The sequence below is a fragment of the Passer domesticus genome, chromosome 19 (assembly GCF_036417665.1).
Source record: "Passer domesticus isolate bPasDom1 chromosome 19, bPasDom1.hap1, whole genome shotgun sequence".
In the NCBI taxonomy this organism is placed as follows: Eukaryota; Metazoa; Chordata; class Aves; order Passeriformes; family Passeridae; genus Passer; species Passer domesticus.
Window position 1 is genome coordinate 6,744,404 of NC_087492.1, and position 19,818 is coordinate 6,764,221.

The 19,818-nt window shown below is 46.2% G+C and overlaps 1 protein-coding gene and 1 long non-coding RNA gene across 2 annotated transcripts; both read right to left on the minus strand.

Moving 5' to 3' along the window:
• Positions 1 to 2,968: 2,968 nt before the first annotated feature.
• Positions 2,969 to 18,490, minus strand: LOC135283735 (3 beta-hydroxysteroid dehydrogenase type 7-like). Its single transcript, XM_064394799.1, has 7 exons — positions 18,290 to 18,490; positions 13,762 to 13,917; positions 10,264 to 10,372; positions 6,022 to 6,121; positions 4,991 to 5,153; positions 3,637 to 4,090; positions 2,969 to 3,384 (listed from the first exon to the last, which is right to left on the minus strand). The coding sequence occupies exons 1-6, from the start codon at positions 18,435 to 18,437 to the stop codon at positions 3,651 to 3,653; spliced, it is 1,116 nt and encodes a 371-aa protein (XP_064250869.1). The 5' UTR covers positions 18,438 to 18,490; the 3' UTR covers positions 2,969 to 3,384; positions 3,637 to 3,650.
• On the minus strand, positions 15,302 to 16,269 carry LOC135283737 (uncharacterized). The gene is made up of 2 exons (XR_010349387.1): positions 16,083 to 16,269; positions 15,302 to 15,709 (listed from the first exon to the last, which is right to left on the minus strand). It is a non-coding gene; the product is annotated as an uncharacterized LOC135283737 (long non-coding RNA).
• Positions 18,491 to 19,818: the final 1,328 nt, after the last annotated feature.

The window sequence follows — 19,818 nt, forward strand, 5'->3', positions numbered from 1 at the left end:
AGGAACACGCCGGGAGAAGACCGAACGTGGCAGAAAATGCAGATGAATGAGTAACTCAGTCGAGATTTTCTTTTTCATTTGGGGATTCTTTGCTTGGTTTTGTGTTTGGCTTGAGTTTTAATATTGCTAAATTTGCTTCCTTCAGACGTTGCACAAGAACAGAGACTTCCAGAGAAACTCAAACAGGGTTAGGCATGTGGCTCTTTGAAGTGTGCATGTTGGGGGTGAACACTCCTGGAGCACAGAAAACCAAGGGAGAACCCTGCTCCAGCTACACAACAGCTCCAGCTGAGCCATGGCCCGTCCTGGGGAAGTTTAGCCATGTTGAAAATACAAGCAGGTGTCAGTCCTTGCTCATCCTCCCTGCTCCTGCAGCAGAGATTGCCTGCATCTGTCTCCTCTGTGCTTCAGCTCTGCTTCTCCTTGCAATAGTTGTCAGGGATATTAGCATTAAATACTTACTGCCTGGCTTAACTAAGGGGTAAGATAGGATTTAATTTGTATGGCTGAAATCCAATTATATAATGGAGCCCCTGGGGGAAGCAGTTATACCTGCTGAATCTCTTGGATGAGTAATTGTGCACAAAGGCTCCTCTCCAGAAGTAGAAACAGATCTGAAATATTTTTCTTTTCTCTCTCTCTCTTTTTTTTTTTTTTTTTTTTTTTTTTTTTTTTTTTTTTTTTTTTTTTTTTGCTGCTGCTGTTACATAATAAGGCTGAGACCCTGAAAAGAAAAGCCAATGACAACCCAATGCAGTAGAAAGAATTAAAGCATTGCCAGGGGAAAACAAGTTATAATCTGATAAAATCAAGGATCTAACAGGAAGTCTGCAGCAGCATTAGCTTGGAGGAGCCAAAAGGCAGGGCAGCCAAAGGAAGCTTACTCATCTTTTTGGAAAATAGCACAGAAGCTTTGCTGTCTAACTTTTCCCCCTATTTCTACCATGACCAGGGAAAGGGAATCCTCTGGTTGCTTTTGTCAAAGCTTGGGAGGTGAGTAGGTATTAAAAAGGCTGAGCAGCCACCTAATTCAGATACATGTGAAAAATCCAGCACTTAACCACCTTTGAAAATCCCTTCTGCTTATCCTGCATGTCATCTGCACCCTGATAAGCATCAGAATCATAGGTGATGATGAGCAGGACAGGAACAAAAGCATGATGAGGTTCCCAGCAAGGTTTATGAAAGCAGGCAAGCTTGTAAGGCATTAATCTGGGGTAGTGCTGGGGCTTGACAACTCTCCCATCTGATATCTGCAGCAGCTCCAAATCCCACAAAGGAATTACTGAGGGACTGGGACTGAAGGCATCAGCCTGTTGTGCTTGTGCAAGGCTCCTCAGAGGTCAGAGCGCCAAAATCCATTCTATTTTTAAAAACAAAAAGCAAACTTTTATTCTTTGCTAATGAGTCTGAGTGGAAAAAACAACTTCCTCAGTGTCTTTGATTGCAGAGCTACATGCAGATAAAACCGTGACTGCTTCCAGCCAGGGGAGGGAAGGCAGACCAGAACTGCCAGTGGCACAGAGTGAGGACAGAGCCCTCAGCCTCGCTGCCTGGGCAGGGATTTCAGCCCTTGCAGAACGCAGCTCAATCCTGGTGAGGCTCCTCGAGGAGGGACCTGTTCCCAGCCTCGCAGCTCCACCCAGTGGCTCTTTTTTGGCAGGATAAATCCATAATTTCAGAGGCATCAAAACTTGTTGAGGCCAACACTGATGCACTGTGGTGATGCTCTGGGATGTGCGTGAGGAATTGAGGTTGTCACATTCTTAAATTTGTCAGCTACTGTTTGGATAATGGCAAAAAAACTGCAAAGAGACTTGTAATGAATATATAAAAATCAGAAATCTTATTATTCCCTTTCTTAACCCCTCCCAGCACAAATGGAAGGGGGAAAATAGTAGGAAACTGGTAATTTACACACTTCACCTTTTCAAATTCTCTGAGAGCAGATTGCAACATTTTGGGCCAAACTTATTGTTATATGAGCTTAGTAATGAACTACCAAAACAACTGATTTCTGATCTGTAAGCTCATTTTGAAAAATAATTCTCTTGTGAGTGTGAATTTAACTTGGCAGTTCTCACTGTATTGCTCCACTTTCCTTCCTGGGTAATTACCAGGACTAACAGGAAGCAAATTTTCATCATTTCTATCAAGGATGCCATGCTGAAACTTGCTGTTTCCAGGAGTATCAGGGCACTTGTAATTAAAATAAGCTTCTATTTGTGCATATGCACACTTTTCCTCCAAGAACACTCAAGAGATGGGTACAGATTCACAGAACACAGAAGTGTGACATTAACATTTTCAATTTGAGCCAGTATTGTAAAAATATCCCATTCCTCCAAGCTCAAGTGAAAACTGACATCTCAGTTGTGCATAATGTAGATTTACCAGCCTCTCTGCAAGTCTTAAAAATAGAGAAGCTGATAAACTGATAGAAACCACAGTTTTGCTGTGAATCTCCTGGAAGTGCCCGTCCCATCTGTGTGAGGAAAATATCATCTGTGAAATGCTGCTCCCAGATGGGCTGTGAGCTCCAGTGCCATGGAAGGAGTTGAAATGACCTCTTCCTCCTGGAGTTCAAACGTTATTTAGCATAAATGCAGCCCCTAAGGCCTTCACTTGAAGTTGCTTTCTGCCAGCACAGCAGCTGAACACGGGCTTTAATCTGCTTTGTGGAGAGCTCTGTGGTAAGAGATTTGGGGTTACAAACTATGTGAATGCCACCTTTAAGCTTGTAGACATCACTTCTCCATCCATAGAATTAAAGGTAAATCAGCCTATGACTTACTAAGACATAAGATTAGAAGTTTTCCTTTTAGAGGGATAATATTTTAAAATAGATATTCAGTATTCCACATGTAAAGAATAACAGGAAGCATCTTGCAAAAGGCAGTTTTGGAAAAGGAATTTTTTTCTTTTTACTTTTTATTAAACCCTAAATCAGAGCAAGAACCTGCTGGGTTTTACTTGTCCCCCCCAAAACAATCACTGAATATCCCTTCAGTGCCTGAGCCAGGTACAGCCACCTCACCAAATGTCCAAGACCATGGCTCCCAGGCTATGGAACAAAACTGGTTCACTGATTTTACCACAAAGGTGTTTTTTGGGCACCATCTCCCAGCTGAGCTTGTTCTCTCTTGTTCCCACAAGTCACTGTGCAGTGGTGGCACCATGGCAGTGAGGGAGGCCAGCAAGTCCTGTGTGTGTGCAGGGAAGGTTTCAAATGCCAATGGGACACAAAACAGCTGAGATTTTGGCATGGCAAGGATGTCACAGCTTGCAGCCTGTGAGTTTTTCTTCCTCTCTGCTTCTGTACCAGAATTTCTGTGTTTGCAAAGCTCCTGCCAAAGGTCCATGTAGATTGTGAAGATCCCTTCCCTGCACCAAGGGAAATACAGGTTAGATATCAGGAAAAAGTTTTTCACATAAAGAGTGGAATGTTCTGCCTGGGGAGGTGGTGGAGTCACCATCCCTGGGTGTGTTTAACCAAGCCTGGATGTGGCACTGGGTGCCAGGGTTTAGTTGAGGTGTTGGGGCTGGGTTGGACTCGATGATCTTGAAGGTCTCTTCCAACCCAGTGATTCTGTGAATTCAGATGAAACCTGCTGCTGTGATAAGCAACCTCCTTACCCCAAAAGTGCTGTTCAGTTCTTCTTTTCCTGCAGCTGGGGGTGTCCCAGGCTCCCTGCAGCTGCTTTCAGCCACTGTGCAGTCCTGAGCCTGCTCTCCTGCCACGTGAACAGGGGTTTGTACCCAAAATGCCTGGAGGCCTTGTCTGTCTCGAAGGAGAAGGTGGTGACTATGGTGTTCAGCAGGGGCACGTTGAGGAAAGGCTGTGGCCTCCAGAACGGGGACAGGATGGCCCTGAGGATCCTGTGCACTTGTATCATCAACCACATCTTCCAGTAGGGGATGTGAGAGCCCAGCCTCACCGAGGGGTCTGCACTGGCCAGCAGCTGGTGCCTGACCAGGAAACCCTTCCTGCTTGGGGTGTCATCATAGCAGTAATACACCTGCCCTGCCAGCAGGTCTGCCTTCAGCTGCAGGTGCCTTGCTGCCAGGACATGCATCCATGCCACGTTCCCTGGGGAAATAAGAGAGGGAGAGAAACAGGCATTCAGGAGGAGCTCAGTTTCCCTGTTTACCGTAGAATGAGTGCACTGGATCTGCCAGCTTCAGTGCTGGGAAGCAGGGAGGCACTCGTGTGTGCTCAGCTGTGCTGCAGAGAGACTGAGTAGTTAATCCAGGCCTCCAAGATCCTTCAAACCTTTGGTCTCCCCTTTGAGCTGGACAATTAATGTGCCTTGTGATCCTGGTTCACGTGAAGCAAAAGGGCAGTGTTTTGTAGTGAGAGCAGGATGAATAGGAGGCAGTGCTCCAGGGTTTTATCCCTGCCTCTGCTGTGAGCCTTTGAAGGAGTCACTTGATTTATCTGGGCCTGATTCTTCTCTAACAGCATTTTCAAAATCTGCACTTTTGGAAAAAGACATATACATGTGCTGCACAGAAATCACTGAATGCCTGCATGATCTAATGGTGAATTACATCCCCCTGAAAGGCACCAAAACAAACTCTTCCTAGAGGTTTTGTGAATAATTTCTTGTGCTTGCTAAAACTGGTTATGCAGTGCAGCCTTTTCTGTAAAGAACTTGACAAGTAGTGGTAGTTTAATTTTTTTCTAATGAAGAAATGTCTTTTCCTAGCAAAAGCATTTTAAAAACACAGCCAGAATTTCTCTCTGCCCCCCATACATCCCTGAAACCCTTCTCAAAGGGAATCAAGAAAGCCCTTTCCAGAAAAACAGTAGCAATAAGAAGCTGCTTTTAAAATCCTTTAGCCAGTTTGAGTTTTGTGCTTCCAAACCCATTTGTGCTCGTTCACCATACTGATCTCTGTCTGGGGAGATTACAGCTGAGCTGACGTGTAAAATCCCCTGTGACTAAAGCTGGGAGCACCCATGCAAGGAGCTCAGCCCTTCACTCACCCACGTAGGTGTGATTGCGCTCGGAGTCCTCAGGCTCCAGGTAGTTCAGAACACCACTCCTGGCTCTGGCAAGCGAGTACAGCTCCTGCAGGAACCCTGCCTTCTCCCCATACACCGTGTTGGCACGGAGGATGCAGGTTCTGAGTGTGCCACCATTGCTCAGCTGGAAAATCAGGGAGGGCTGTCAGTGCATGGATCCACTTTAGATGGACCCAGAGATGGAATCTCCCACAGTGACACTGGGCTTCCCAGATAAACCCAAACCCTGGGAGTACTGGCCTAGAGGAGTCAACATTTCCAGAGCTGCTCTGCTTGCTTGGCACCTGCTTTGGGTCCCTAAAATCACAAGTAGGTGCCCAGTTTGATTTTATTTTTTTTTTCAGAGCAGACCTGCACCCATGTGGTTCTCCTTGAGAGGTCCTGGCTGGAGAGTGCTGCTGGCTTGAATTCTTCTGCAGTTTGGTGTATAAAAGAGGATTTGCAACAACCAAAACCAGGTTCCACAGCAAGCCAGCCCAACTGGCTGGTCTCAAGCTGGGACTGGGGGAGAGATGCTCCAGGCAGTGGTTTAGAGCACAAGTCTCATTTTTACATTCTCCTTAGGTGTCTAGAAGAACTCATATGCTGCTGACTGCACTGCCAGCCTAAAACACTGAACAGCTACCTTGGGTGGGGGCTGGCTCTGGGTACACCGATATTTTTAACTTTAAAGTCACTCTGGAAAGCCTGGAAATTACATTTATTTTCAGTATGAACGAGGTGAACCAGGTTCCTTCAGCTCTAATTTAGCACAGCCCTTTCCAAAGTCACACTCCTGCTGGAGCTGAAGGGAAGCACCCTGAGATCCTGGGAGAGTCTGGCAGCTTCCTGCTGATGTGGAATATCAGGCCATAGGACAATGAGGTTTATGCATCAAATCCAGACAGAGGTTGGATTTCCACTTAGCAAGGAGCTGTGGGGTCTTTCCAACCACCCCCCTCTTCCCCTGCCCTGGGCTGTAATTCCAGGGGTGCTACCACTGGATTTTGTACCTTTTTTCCATTGGCTTCAAGCACAATTTTTTCTGCCATGGCTTTTGTCTTCCCGTAGGGCAGCTCCACTTCCCCACGGTACTGAGTGTCCTCATTTCCTCTGGAACAGATTGTGGGAGGCAGGGAGTGACCATGGGGCAGAGCACAGGGCTCGGGGACATCTGTGCCAGCCTGGTTTGCTCTGCATTCCCTGCTCCCAGGGGTTTCTGCCATGGGAAGCTCAGCTCCTGGCTGCACTTTGGGAGGAATAAAGCCCCAGGGAGCAGCAGGTGCTTCGGGGTGTTCACAGGCAGGTTTGCATGGGGGCAGTGGTTTCTCAGAGCTGGATTCAGTTTTGTCTAATAGCACGATTGAAATAACATTCCATCAGGCAAATTAGAAGGCAGCAGAGTGACATTTTTAAGCAACTCACAGCAAGGTAAAAAAGAGCACAAGAAGATGGAGGGCAGGAAAATGAGAGCAATTCTACTTCATTTTTTCATTAGGGGCAGAGAAAAGCCTCTCATGAGCCATAAACTAAAATGAGAAACTGCTACTTAATTTTCTCACAGAGTTGATTAAAGTTGGGAGGCATTTTCTGGGGATGTGGTGGAGATCTCCTGGAAGCCTTGCAGTCAGCAGGGCTGGGCTGGGATTGCTCCTCCATCTCCCCTCACAAATTGCTCTTGAGGGGAAGGAGAAGCAGAGCCCAAGGACAAGCAGATAACACTGGGCTGTGGAAGACAACCTGCTCCTCAGGCTGCCACCTTAGAGCTGCCAGGGGAAAGCCTCATGTGGGATCTCACATGGAGCTGGCCTCACAGGGCCTGGAGTAATGCCAAGGAGAAAGCAGAAAGCAGCTCTATTCCCCAGAGGGTGTCAGCATCTCATCCCAGTGGTTTTAGATCAGCCTGGGGCCATCATGGGATTTGATTAAACATCTCCATTGGGCTCTGGAGTGAAAAAACCTGGCTTGCAGCATTGGGAAGGAGCATCCACTTGCTCCCCTGAGTAGCAGAGATGAGCTCTCCCTCTCTCCATGTGCTGCTGGAGACTTTCTTCCCATTTTAAAATTAATTTATTGTATTTTGCTGTTCAAGAGAAATCCACCTGGCAAACCAGGACCTGCCAGGCACCGGGTACCCCACACAGGGCAAAGAGGAATCCTCACCCTCCTGTGGCAGATGGGTTTGCATACATTTCCTGGCAGGGCTCAGTGGCCAGCAAATCTGCAGCAGAGGTGTTTTTGTCAAACACTGGGCCTTGGGAGAGTCAGCTCTGACTCAGGCTCCCTCTTTGACCTTGGCAAGTTGTTTTCTCTTTTCTGTGCTCAGATCTCCCTGTGTAGAACGTGGCTGGTGCTGCTGCCTGGCCCTTGCCTGTTCAGCAGTCTGGCGTGTTGTGTGTCAGATATCCCAGCTGAGATCAGGCTCTCCTTGCACTACAGCAACAGAAATAAATTAGGAGCATCAGAAATGCAGACTCCTCACACACCCTGGGCTTCTCTCACAAAACCCTCCTCCCCCCTCGTGTTTACAGGGCATGAACAAGAGACAAACCAAAAAACAAGCAAGACAAAAGATTGATTGTGCAAGGTTTGTTGCAAGCCCAGGAGAGACCCAAGACAATTAGTAGGGGGTTATCTAGAAGTTGTAGTTTTAATTGCTTTCTTCTTTTTTTTAATCAATTTTTTGGGGGGTTTTGGTTGGTTTGGTTTTTTTTTTGTTTTGTTTTTTGTGGGTTTTTTTTTGTTGTTGTTGTTTTGTGGTTTTTTTTTTTTCTCTCTCTGTTTTTTTTTGCCCTGCAAAGCTTTTGAAAAGCAGCAGCCTCACAAAGGGACAAACCTGCCTGCTGTTCCTGGGCTGTGCTGTGTGTGCTTTCCCCCACCCCTCTGAAGCTCGGTAGTAACAAAGAGCTCAGCATAATGCTCTTGCTTTTCAAAACGATCCCAGATAAGTGAACGCTAATCAGACTGGAGCAGCATTGTCAGAAGGTATCTCAGCAGTGCCTGTCTCCCAGGGATTGAGACTGACAGAGGCATTTTCTATTATTGTCGGATGCTGAGGTGTGAGCATTATCCCTGTGCCCATCACCCCGGCCAGAGGCTCCTCCTGCTTTGTCTGTGCCAATTCCCTCCACGTAAAAGGGAGGTAAATAAATTCTACAGTGCAGTGATGGAGAAGGGGCACAGAGGAAAAGGGAAAGGAAAAAGGAAAAGGAAAAGGAAAAGGAAAAGGAAAAGGAAAAGGAAAAGGAAAAGGAAAAGGAAAAGGAAAAGGAAAAGGAAAAGGAAAAGGAAAAGGAAAAGGAAAAGGAAAAGGAAAAGGAAAAGGAAAGATCCTTGACTGTGAGGAAGAGGGCAGATCAGATGGGGTGGAGAAGGGACCTGTGCCTGTGCCTTCAGTCTGGAAAGCAGAGCCATGTTATGCTGCTCCCAGTCATCCCTGGGCTCCCTCCTGAGACAGGTGGGGTAAGTTTTCACTGGGAGGCTGATACTTCTCATTATCTAATTCCCTTCATTTAAAATCAAAATAATTGGAGAATGAAGACCCCTCTCTAGGGCTTCCTCTCAGGATAATGGGAGAATCTGAGTGTGTTCTGCAAAATGAGTGAAAGGCTCCAGGTGTGGCTTTGTTGGTGTTTGTGGTGGGGAAAGCTGTTCATAGCTCCATGAGCATCAGCCTGGGTGGGTTTTCTTGCCCCTGTTGGTGCCACCACTACAGGCCAAAGGACTCTGATCAGGCAAGATCTGGGGCTGCTTTTTTCAAGACATCTGTTCACATCTCTCCCTTAAGTCACAGGACTAAAACACTGACAGGGATGTGCCTGTATCTACATGAATTCTTAGGAATTATTTGTATTTGCTAGTGGCCAAATTCCATAGCTTAGCAGTGACACAGTCTCCAGTGCTTGTGGTCCCAAGTGGATTGAGTTGCTCTCATGGATTTTTTCATAAGCCAGACATTTATTCTACAGATTTGAGTGCTTAGACACTTTTCAAAACAAGGGGCTTATGCCTTAACTTACTTGTGAGCATGAAATTTAGGCTTGTAGGCAATTTTAAGTTATGTCTTTTCTAGCTGGGCTCAAATTTCTAGAGTCAAGTGACTGAAGGCAGCTGTGTCCAGCCTGTGGAGATACCATTTGACTTGGAGCCAGCTCCCCTGGCACACAAATTTCCAGGGGCTGAGCAGTTTGTGTGGCTACAACCAGGCTTGAAATCAGCAAGGAGCCTTCCAATAGTATACATCAGACTGACCTTAAATTTAACCTAAAACTTCAGCCCCTGAATTTTTGAAGATATTTCTTCAGAAATATCAGCCCAGCTCTCAAGGTGCAGGTGCTGTTGCCCCAGGAATACAAAAGGTATCCTGGTGCTGAGCCCTGAGCAGGGGTGTCAGCTGATTGTCAAAGATCAAAGCAAGAAAACCCTCAAAACTGTTATTTTGACCACTGTCTTTGTATTGATCCAAATCCCACCTTTGCCACAGAGGGTTTTCTAAAGCTCTGCTGCTGCTTCTGGGTCTTGTGGGTCAATCTCATGGGAGCCACAAACAGAGGAGAAGGGTTGAGCATAAAGCCCTGAAGCCCAGGAGGTAGTCCCCATGAGCATGTTCCAGGAAGAAGGATTTTGAGGGATAGAAGGGTAAAATTTACAGGTCAGAAATGAGTAACAAAAGGATGTGACTACACCTGAATCCTACAGGGCAGTTTCACACCAGTACATTTGTCCCCTAAGACTTCTTGGGCAGTTACTTTTTTCTGGGATTTGCCCACATTTGATAACAGAAGATGGGCACAGGCTTGCCAGCAGTTCCCTGTGGAGCTGGGAGGAGAAGGGGCAGTGTGGTGGTTGCAGTGGGGCATCACCTGCCCTTTGGGTTGACTCATTGTGAGGGGGAGCAAAACCTCTGACCCAACAGCAGGATGTAACTTGGCCATATCCCAAACTCTGAGCACGTGAAACCTTATCTGAAAATGATTTTGGGGCTCAGAGGAGCAGGGCTGTAGATCCAGGGGCAGCCTGGCAGTGCAGCTGGGCACACAGCTCTCACCTTGGGGTATCACTGGCCAGGCTTAGGCTGGGAAGAGCCATGGTTCCCAAACGGGCAGAGCAGCAAGGAAAGGTTTTCAAGAGAGAGAAGAGGAAAAAACAGGAAGGGGAACACAAATCTTTTCTTGGTAGCTCAAATCCATCTGCTGCAGCTGCATTGCAGTTTGACTGGACAAACAGAGCAAGGGAGAAGATTTGCTGAGCCTCACCTGAGCAGGGGCTCACAGGAGGTGTTGGGGCCCACGGCAGCGACGGAGCTGGTGTACAGCAGGTATGGGATGCTCAGGTCACAACAGGCCCTGACCACGTTTTCAGTTCCTGTGGGGCAGGATGGGAAGGACAAACATCAACCACCTTGCCTTGATTCTTGTTGTGCAAATCAAAACAGATTCCCAGGGGCTTTTTCCAACTTGGAACTAACCCATCTTTTTTTATGGCTGAAAATATGTAAAGCCCCAGGTCAGGGCTGCATTTCCTGAGGAGGGGATGGTTTATAACACGAGAAGCAGTCACATCCATAGCTCTGATGTGGCTGATCCTCCATGGCCATTGGCAACTGACTTAACTTGGACATTACAGCTACTAACAAAGGGAAGCTGAGGGCTTAGGAGAGCAAAACTCCATCTTTTTTTCATGTGGGGGCAGGTTGTTGGTGAACTGCAGCCTTCTGACAATGGATCAGTGTTTTAGTTACATGTGTTGCTCTGTAGAAGATCCACAGGGTGCTACAAGGTGAAATAATTCCATCAGACTCTGACAGCTGCAGAAGTTTAAATAAAATAATGAGGGCAGCTAACAAGTCCATGTGAATCCAGACAAATCCAAAACATGGTGTGCTTTGAGGAAGGTTGGTCTGGCTGAATTAGTTGGTCAGTGTGTGTGGTTTAGTGTGGTTATTTTGGAGTATTTTGGTGGGTTTGAATGGTTTGTGACTCTTGAAAGGGTGATTTTTGCATTCATTGTGATTTTGATCCAGGTTGATCCTGTGAGAACCTCAATGACAAGGACTGAGAGCCTTCCGACCTGGTAAGGCAGATCTGAAAGGAAGCTTAAAGGGCTGGCTTCCAGAAACCTCCACACTATTTGTGCCTGGCTAAGCAGGCTCTGCCCTGAGCCTGTCTGCAGATCGCATGTGGGAGGGCTTGTGATTTCTCTTCTCTTTGCTATTAAGGGCATAATCTGAAATTACCAAGGAAATCCTGAGTTTAGGATAATTTCCAAGCACACAAATCCATCTGAAATCCCAGTGGAAAAGAATCAATGTGCTTCTCCATGAGCCTATCACAATATGTAAAGTTAACTGAGAACCCCTGGTGAGAAACATCACTGGAAACAGCTGAGTTAAAATTCATTCAGCTTAACAAAAAGCAGATTAAAAAAATCTTTAAGTGACTAGATGGAAAAAATAATTCTTGTAGAAGAGAACTCTTCAATTCAGTCAACAAGGCTATAACAGGATTCAGCAGCCAGCGGTTGAAACAGAGGAGGGAATCAAAGCAGAAGATGTAAATTTTGGCCAGAAATGATAATTAACCATAGCCACACCATCACTCCTCAGCATTGTTCTGGCTTGCTGAAAGCCATGACAGATAGCCCATTAACTTGCACCCTTAATTCGAGGCAACAAGCCTGTTGAAAAGGAATGGTCCAATTTAGCCACAAACTGTTGGGCTTAGAGCAGTAATTGGATGGATTTCTGTGGCCTGAGTTGCACAGAGGAGCCAGCTAGAGGATTATATACCTGACCTCTCCTGACCCTGCTTTTTCCCATGAAGTCTACAGCAGGTATCAAATACCATTTTTATTCTTTTATCTGCCATGATTTTAATAGAGAACTTCAGGCTAATCTCTGAGTTCAGGATTTTGAGGAGCCCTGGTGAGGGCAGCAGCCCCATTTTGGGGAGTTCCATGTGGAGCCATCCAAGGGGAGGCAGAAATGCAGGACAGGCTCCTGTTAAACCATCCCAGAACGTGCTCCTCAAAGAGTCACACTGGAAAATCCTTGCATGTGTGGTTTTCTGGGAATGTCACCAACATCTGCAAGAGGTTTGGTTTGCTGAGGAGGGGACTTGCCTGGTGTTCAGAGTTCTGTAAATCATCCCTGAGCTGAAGCACCGAGCTCACAGCAACAGTGAGGGGGAAGAGCTCACAAAGCCACTAAAAAGCAGCAGGAACCCTCAGGCTCTGAATCTTCTCAGAACACAGAGAGCACAATACACGCTCTTAAAAGCATTGAGTTTTGAAAACAAGTACAGCAATGAAAAGAAGGCTGGAATTTAAATGTTACCCTTGAATGTATCAGCAAATAGTCAAAGCCCTAAGCAGTAATTGAGTTGGAGATATATATATATATTAAAAAAAATAAAATTCCTTCCTTTTGGTTAACGACTATTTTAGTAGCTAACAGCCTGAGGTACCACTGGAATTGCTGCTGTAATAGGGATTTTATTATTTTTATAGCCTGTGCTTATTTCCTAGATTTATGAACAAATTTTCTCTAAGCAGATCTTGCACCAAACATGAAATTGGCTCTTGGTGGTAGGAGGACAGGATTGTGGAGCTCTCAGTTACACGTGGCCTGTTGATACATGATAGCTGGGAACTCTGACTAATTAAACAGCATCACTCTGCTAATTAAAACAGCATCACTCCCTTCTGGTGGGTGCAGTTCAACGGGTACAGCCTTGTGCTGGTACAGACAGGGCAAAATCCCTGGGAAAGCTATGAGCTATCCAGAACAGGGCTTAATTTTAATTGTTGCTCTTGTCACACACAAAACAGCTTCAGACCACTGTCGGTGTGTCCTGACCCACCTCAGTGCCACCAGGGGAAGTTCTGCCCTGGCCCAGAAGAGCTGTGCCAAAACTGAGCCCAGATTTGATCAGCAGTGGAGAGGAGCAGCCCTGAGCAAGGACAGAGGGGCAAGGGGAGAAACCTCCCTGCTGGAAAGGTTCTGGGCAAGGGTAGAGGGGCAAAGGGAAAACTTCCCCACTGGAAAGGTTCTGGGCACCTCTCCCATCCTTTGCCCTGAGCAGGGACAGAGGGGCAAAGGGAGAAACCTCCCTGCTGGAAAGGTTCTGGGCACCTTTCCCATCCTTTGCACTCAGCAAGGATAGAGGAACAAAACCTCTTTACTGGCAAGGTTCTGGGCATCTTTTCCATCCTTCTTTCTGAGCAAGGATAAAAAGGCAAAGGGAAAAACTTCCCCACTGGAAAGGTTCTGGGCACCTTTTTCATCCTTTTTTCTGAGCAAGGACAGAGGGGCAAGGGGAGAAACTTCCCTGCTGGAAGGGTGCTGGGCACCTTCCCATCCTTTGCCCTGAGCAAGGATAAACGGGGAAAGGGAAAAACTTCCCCACTGGAAAGGTTCTGGGCACCTCTCCCATCCTTTACCCGGAGCAAGGATAGAGGGACAAAACCTCCTTGTTGGAAAGGTTCTGGGCATCTTTTCCGTCCTTCTTTCTGAGCAAGAACAGAGGGGCAAGGGGAAAAACTTCCCCAGTGGAAAGGTTGTGGGCACCTCTCCCATCATTTCCCCTGAGCAGGGAGAGAGGGGTAAAGGGAGAAACCTCCCTGCTGGAAGGGTGCTGAGCACCTCTCCCATCGTGGCTCTGTGGGATTCGGGCAGAGGGAGCAGGAAACACGGATGGATGAGGCTGCAGGGTGTGAGAGGGCCGGGCTGTGCCCAGGGCCAGGTGTGGGCTCACCCCCGACGTTGACAGCGCTCATCTCCCCGAAGGGCACCGTGTCCCTGTAGTCCACCACGGCAGCCGTGTGGAGCACCACGTGCACCCCCCTCATGGCAGCCAGCAGCGCGCCGGCGTCGCGGATGTCTCCTCTCATCACCGTCACACGAGTGGGGGCTGCAGGAAAACAATGCAGAGGTGCAGGGGGGAAAAAAGAGTATAAAACAGCATTTACTTACTGCAAAGTACAAAAAATATATTTTAAAAAATTCAAATTAAATTTTAATTAAATAAATTTTAATAAATAATAAAATTAAAATTATTTTTATAACTAATAAAAAGAAATAATACAACTACAAAAATAAATAATAAACCAATTTGAAAATTAATTTTCAATTATAAATAAAAACTTATAAATAAAAATTATAAATCAAAAAATTATAAATTAAATCAGCATTTATACTTTCTGCAAAGTACAAAAAAATCGATAAATTAAACCCAAACAATTATTTTAATTAAATTTTAAATACATACATTTTAATCAACAATTAATTAATAATTAATAAATAATGACAAATTTATTAATTAACAATTAAATTAATATTTTTAAATTAAATACATTTATTTTACTTTCAAAATAAACAATTTATAAATCAAACAAATTTATAAATCAAAAAATTTCTAAATTAAATCAGCATTTCTACTTTCTGCAAAGTACAAAAAATTTGTAAATAAAAAATAATTTGTTAATTTTAATTAAACAGATAAAAAATTAATAATTATTTAGTAACTAACAAGTAATTAATGATTAATTAATTTAATAATGAATTTATTTAAAATAATCAACTAATTTTAATTTATAAATTAAAAAATTATAAATAAAAAAATCATTAAAAAATTTATACATCAAATCAGCATTTGTGCTTTCTGCGAAGTACAAAAAAATTGTACCTTCCTGCAAAGCCTGGAATGTCCTCTCTGCAGGGCAGGGCAAAGCACTCTGATAGTGACTGTGCCATTTAAATCCAGCACACCAGGGCAAAATTTCTTTTTTTTTTTTTTTTTTTTTTTTTTTTTTTTTTTGAACTCCAAGAAGCCAGGTTTGCTCTGGTTTTGGTTCAGCACGGTGCTGTGCATCAGCCGTGGGCAGAGTCACTGTGTGTGCCACTGCAGCAGGACACGCCTGGCCCAGGGCTGGAGCTGCTCCAGCCCCTCTGCATCAGGGGAGCTGTGCTGGACTCTTCCCTTCAGACACAAAAGTTTAGGGTTTGTGGGAACAACACCCCGTGATTTCAAGAGGCATCACACAGAGCTTTGTTTAAATTGCAAATACTAGAGATTAAGAAGGAAAATAATGCAACAGGGTAAAAAAGTTTCATAGGAAATTCCTTCCTTAGAGCCACTCAGAATTTTCCCCCTATTCCCTTTTACCTCCTCCTCCTTCTTCCAGACTAGCTGCTCCTTACATGGCTACTCTTGGCATCTACTATTAATTTTCTAGCTTTGGGACAGTGTTGTAACATTTGAGTAGCATTTTCCCCTTTTTGGGACTGGAACAGTCAGAAGCTGGGATGAGCAGCCTGCACTCCTCAGGGATTTGCAAGAAGCCACTCGTGGGGGTGCTTTGGGAAGGAGATGTCTCCTCTGCCCTGGGCAGAGAGCCCCACACATGCTGGGCTGGGAATTCCAACCATTTCCAGGGCTGGAATTCCTGGAGGATCCCACAAAGCAGGGAAGGGTCTGTGGCTCCAGCTGTGGGGCTGTTATGGTTGGAAACCCTCAAAGAGGATTCAACAGGGCAAGGTGGGCAGAGGATTGTTCCTCATGGCCCAAAGGGAGGGATGCAATCCAAGGCAGCAGCTCAAGTGCTGAGTGTCCTCTGAGCAGCCCAGGATGCAGGAGACAGGAATTTTACCAAAGGGTCCAGCTGCTTTCTTCATCAGCATAGCCAACAATCAGTGGACTCACTCTGAGGAGTTTAAATATTAAATTAATTAACATTGAGGGTGAATTTTAATTTAGTAGTAAAGCACAGAGTCGATGCAGTGAGAACAGAGGTGAAAGAAAGGAGCTGTCCATGAAGCAGAGGTAAAACCCTTGCCTGGAGGAGCAGAGTGCAGAGGAGGCTGCTCCTGCTGAGAGGCAGAGCAGGGTATCAGCAGGCTTTTGGGGGGAATTTTTCTGCTCCTCTGTTGTTTGGGAAAGCCTAGAAGCCACCAGGCTGAAGTGTTATTCACACCAGCTGTGTTAAGGCAGCTGGTGTAAAGCAACCATGAGGAATTTCCAAATTGACAAGGCCTGATGAGCTCTTCCCAGGGCTCCTAAAGAGGTGAGGGGTGTACCTGCAGCTTCAGTGTGTTATCAGCTACTTCAGAGAACTTCTGAAGGCGCTGGGAGAGTTCAGCAGAGCAAATGAAACACGTGTGCTTAGAAGGGAGGTAAAGAAGAGGCAGGAAATTACAGAACATTTTGGTTTCAACCCCAGGAAATTCAGGAGCAGGCACCCAACCACGTGTGCGTGAGCACCTGTGGGATAATGGGCAGAATGGAAGCAGCTGACATGGATTTGTCAAGAACAAATCAAGCCAGATAAACCTCCTTTGTTCTTCTGACAAGGTAGCAGGCTGCAGGGATATTGTGGAACAGGTTGATGTCATCTATCTTGATTTTTGAAGGGCTTTGGAAACTCAGCGTCATTCTCACAAGGAGTCAGTAAAACATGGGCTAAATAAGCCCCATTAAGGAGAGCACAAAGCTGGTGGAATTACAGTTCCCAGGGAATTGCCAGCTGTGGTAGGTGGCTGCCCTGGGGCTCTCCCGGGCTTATTGCTGTATTTGAGTCTTTTTGATTGTTTTCATCAAGAATCTGGCAGATTTGTTCATTAAATCAGCAGATAACATCAGACTGGGAGGGACCGTGCTGGAGGATTTGAGTATGAGCTGAATGGAATTAACAGAGTCTGGAGGGAAAAAAAAAAAAAAAGTTAAATTTGATAGAAACAAAGGGAAGTTTTTGGGTTTAGCAGGGAAGAGGCAGCTGATCTTCATGAAGGAATTAAATTGGGCCAGGGCATCTCAGGAGCTGTTTCTTGTTGTCAGCTGGAAAAGGCACAATTGTAGTGACAGGTAAAACAGGAGGATAAATTAGAGGATGGAAGAGACAAAGCCATCAGCTTTTTGCAGCAATGGGAAGGCCACAGCCCAAAATTCAATGCCCCCCTTGCAGCCAGGAACAATGGCAGTGCCCTGCAGTGCTGGATGGAGAAGGGGAGGAGGAAGGAGTGTGTGAGAGCTGCTTTAGCCTAAAGCAGAAACCAGTGTGGAGTGGAAGGATGTGGTTTGCAGATGGTGAAGATTGTTGTTAAAAGAAAAAAAAAAAAGACATTAATCCTGTAATACCTCTTCTACCTGTAAGTTTAGGTGGGAAATCAAGGACCCAGACTGTACCCACTGCCTGGTGGGGCAGAGATAAATGGGCTGCTCGGGGCGGCCTGGGGACAGAACAAACATCTGTGGTGGAGCTGGGTGCCTGGGGCAGAGGGATGGGGTTGGGATGGCCCCTCAGGCTGCTCCTGCCTCATTGCCTGTGGTTTCTGGGGTGTCAGGCCACAGACCCCTCCTGGAGCAGGGATTTTGGCACCTCCCTAAGGTTTAAACAGCTTTTTCTTCAATTATGGGTGCTTTTAAGGTAATTGGCTCCCTGAAAGCTGGGCAAACCAGTCTGCTGAGTTCATCTGCCAGGGAGGTTTCTGATAGTGATATTTCCCTGGGAGTCTTGACTTGCTGTGGGTGCATCCCCTTTCTGTCCATATCTCCCCACAGGATCTCCCTCAGCATTTTTTCCTCTCTCAAAGCAGGCTGAAGGTTTGGGCAGTCACAGACAGGGAGCCCAGCCCAGCATTAGCTGAGCAGAGCACCCTGAGCTGCCTTGGCTTGTTTTGCATGGGTATTCCTGAATCCAGTAAAACAGGATGTTTTTCCCCAACAAATCTCACTGTGCATGAGGGCAGCACTCGGGATATGATCAAATGAATTATTTCAGTATCTCTGTTTACTGAGACTCACCCCCTCCTTTTTCAAGGCTGCTACAGGTTTCTCTCAATGATTCCCATCATTTATTTCACAATGCCTGCAGTAGGTGCTGAGACTGATTCTGTTGCTGTCAGGATTTTTAGTTATTTCCCTCAGAAGCAGTGGCTGGTTGGAGCAGCTCAGGAGGGTGTTGGTTTAGCCCCTTTGTGTCAGACTGCAGGGCAGCCAAGTTCCCATGTCACAGCCCCTGTGTGCACGTGGCTCCTCACAACTGAGCCCTGCCTGGGGACTCAGAGCCTCACTGGGACACTTCTCTTGGGTGACCCATCCCCAGGGGTCTTTTTTCTTTGATTTAGTGCTGTGCTGTAAAGCTTCTGAGCTGGAAGTTGTTCCTCACCCAGTCTGTTTATCCAGGTTCCTGCCCCATGCCTGTGACTGTGGCATCTCCAGTGTTATCCCAGCTGCCAGGAAGGGGAGGGTTATGGGCACTAAATCGATGCTGCTGGCCTTTTCTTACCTGTGCTGAGTTTTTCTACTTCTTCTCTTGCTACTGAATCAAAAACTCTGACTTCTTTGATGTAGTCTTGTTGAGACAGGAGCTCTACGATCCTCTCCCCCACAAACCCACATCCTCCTGTCACCAGGTAGACCCAGGCTCCATCCATTGCTGCAGATGTTTTTGTGGGTGAGGAGCAGAGAGGAGGAGGCTGCCAGGATCTTATCATGCACTCAGCCAGTGTTTTCTGAGCTAAGTCTAAAGTTTAGCTGTCATGCATGCTGCTGGGTGAACATTAACTGCAGCTGGTTACACATAAATCAGCTTTTCCTTGGCATGGTCCCACACTGCTGGCCCTGCTGGGCTCTGACCCAGCCTTTCCCTGCTCCCTTGGTAGCCCATGGCCAGTGGGGCACCTCTGGCTTGCCTTGGTGTGTGTCCAGCCTCAAGCCAAAATTTGGGTGCTGGTTTTGCACCCTGCAGAGTCCCTTCCCACAGGCAGGTTCATCAGCTGGGGGAGCTCAGGGCTGCCAGTGGGATGCTGCAGGGAGCCTGTTCCCATGCCGTGCTGCTTTGGAGAGAGGCTTTAGGGCAGCTGATCCTTCCAGTGCTGAGCTGTGCCAGGAAGGGGCAGTGGGGTTTGTGGTCACCACATCCACCAGTCTGAGCATCTGGCAAGGCTCTCCTGGATGGATCTGCCTTGAGCTCAATACATCACACACACCCTTCTCTGCTATATATTGATATATATATATATATGTGTGTATGAGTGTATATTTAGGAGGAGAAGGACCTCTCATAATTTGAGAACTCTATAGAGTGCAAACTCTACCACATCCTTTGGCAAAGTGTTCCAGCAATTAATTCTCATCACTGATACAAGTTCCATCTTGGCTGACACACCTTTCCCTGCTGTGCCCTACAGAGTGTGTGCTGTTTAGTTTCCCACTGGAGTCCAAAAATGGCATCAGCTTTGTCCAAGGACGCTTGGTCCTGGCTAAAAGTGGGATGTGGTAGGGACAAGATCTGTCCTGTTTCTCCTTGCCTCTCCCAAAAAGGCTCAGAGATAATAAAGTCAGGCCTGATCAGCTCCCAGGCTCTCCTTGGTGCCAAGCAAATGACATCCTCCAGTCTGGAATAGTCCCATATTTTCCAATCCATCTTTGAAGCTGTTTGTCCCTGTTGGTGAACTGTTCTTAGAGGGTAAATAAGATCATATAATCTCCCTGCTTATTTTTCCTTTACACAGTGTAGTAGCTGTTTTTCTAGTGTTGCTTGGGAAGTTTAGGGTGAGTTTGTTCCTGTTTCAGGTTCCCTGCTTTCCTCATCCCCAGGCTGGAATGTGGAGACAATTCCAACTGCATTCATGGCCAGAGCCACTCTTACCACAGTGCCAGAGCCTGCTCAAGAGCCACTTGCTGCTGAGCATGAGGTTAATGAAGAGTTAAGGCAGTGAACTCCAAGAGTAGCTGTGTTTTGTTCATGAATAAATAGTTTTCTTTTAATCAGCTCCTGCTACAAGTTCAATGTGTTCCCCTCTGCCATTGATT